The sequence below is a fragment of the Camelina sativa genome, chromosome 2, assembly GCF_000633955.1.
Source record: "Camelina sativa cultivar DH55 chromosome 2, Cs, whole genome shotgun sequence".
NCBI lineage: Eukaryota > Viridiplantae > Streptophyta > Magnoliopsida > Brassicales > Brassicaceae > Camelina > Camelina sativa.
In genome coordinates this window covers 11,473,508-11,475,162 of record NC_025686.1, presented here as the reverse complement: position 1 = coordinate 11,475,162, position 1,655 = coordinate 11,473,508, and the positions used below count along the sequence as shown (strand labels likewise).

Genomic DNA, 1,655 nt, shown 5'->3' with positions numbered 1-1,655 from the left:
TCTTCTTCAGACAAACAAATCCCTTAGTCTTCTAAGTTCCAAAAATATGTCTGTCCACTGGTTGAGTATCCAAACTCTTGACGACATCCATCCACGGTTTCTCTATCACCAGGATCGAATTTTTAGAAAGGTGACCCACGAATAAAACTGGATGCTTTGAGGGTAATATTTCAAAGTTCTTCTTCTCGTTACTCTTACCCTCCAACTGATACTCTTCTAACCTACGTTTTCGGTTTGTACCCTTCCCCTTTTTCAAGCCCATGTTGACAAGTTTACCTTCTAGCGTTTTAGACAGATTGCCATTTGGTAACCCATTCTCTTCATCTTCTTCCACAGGCTTTCCAAAGTCGATCAAACACTTCGCCCTGCTATGCAAATAAAAATATGAAGTTTTACGATTATAGATGTTTATGTGTGTTTTATATAAGTGTAGATTGCAGTTTGACTAGGCTATATAGTGCAACCAGTACCTGGAACTGTAAACTATCACAGACGATGAATTTGGCGACGGGGAGAATGAGAGTCCAATTACCTCGCCAGGAAATTCTTGATACCTCTTTGGCAGAACATATGTGTTTAGCATCGACCACTTGCCTAGCTGTCTAGCCTCAACATCAAAAGCAAAGACCTGATTCGAGGAGGTTGAGATCACAAGCACATTGTTATTCCAAGGATGAAAACCAGCAGCTGCAACAGATGCACCATCAAGCCTTGATATGAACCAGTGCTGCCTGTCAATCAAAGCCAACATCAGAATAAAAACGTCAATACAAAAGTACAATCAGCTGGAGTTAAGCAAGCAAGGCTTCGCCAAGTTCCAACCTTTGTGTTTCCAGGTTGAATACATAGATGTCCCCAAAGCAATTGATAGCAGCTAGCCACTGACCATCTGAGCTGGTATATAATTTTGTCATCGGAGGCTCCTTTGGTGGAGCTTCGTCATCATGCTCCTCTCGAGATGGTGTAAATGTATATACTAGCTCCAAACTACTAATGTCAATAGTCTGCCAAGAAAATCATGATACAGAAGTTAGGGTAAATTCAAACAATACACATAATTCAAACATGAGAACTACTGATTAATAGCACAAATCCAGCAACATACATATATCCTTCTATCATGCCCTGCTATTATTAGGTGAGAGCAGTCTGAACTGAAAACCATGGAATGCGCAAATGGAAGTTCAGGAAGTCGCCTTCTACTGACACTCCATGGACTCTTTACAAATTCATTTTTCTTCAACTCAAACAGACTGGGGCCGATTTGGTCGGAGTAGGCAAAAAGTGATCCAGTGTTAGAAATTGCACTGCATATGATCTTCCTGGAGTCTCTACTCTTAACACGAACCAATGACTTTGTTGAGGCACGTCCACTAGAATCACTGCTTACGTTAAGTCGAAGAATATCTAAAGTACTAATACCCTGAGCCAGGAGAAGAGAAGTCTTATCGAACACCGAATTATGTACCATTTGCATGGGTACTCTCTGAGGCGCAGGGCATATATCATGTGGAGAGAACTTGGTAAATTCCTGAATTGAATATGCAAAAAGTTTTGCATCATCACCAGCAGAAATAAGCATCGGGACACCCAAATGAGCCCATTTATGATAAGTAAAGTCAACTGGCTTTCCCTTTTTGCGATGTTTACGACTT

General features: G+C 40.9%; 1 protein-coding gene across 3 annotated transcripts in view; it reads right to left on the bottom strand.

The window, feature by feature from the left end:
• The window catches only part of LOC104707147 (U3 small nucleolar RNA-associated protein 4), a 6,819-nt gene continuing 5,170 nt past the window's right edge, over positions 7-1,655 (bottom strand). Inside the window, exons 10-13 of one of the 3 annotated variants that reach the window (XM_019234758.1) lie at positions 1,106-1,644; positions 823-1,004; positions 471-731; positions 7-368 (exon numbers count right to left, since the gene is read on the bottom strand). In XM_019234758.1, coding sequence (XP_019090303.1) covers positions 32-368; positions 471-731; positions 823-1,004; positions 1,106-1,644 — 1,319 coding nt within the window. In that variant the 3' untranslated portion in view covers positions 7-31. The remainder of the gene's footprint in view (positions 369-470; positions 732-822; positions 1,005-1,105; positions 1,645-1,655) is intronic. The other 2 variants (XM_019234763.1, XM_019234759.1) reach the window with 2 other exon arrangements.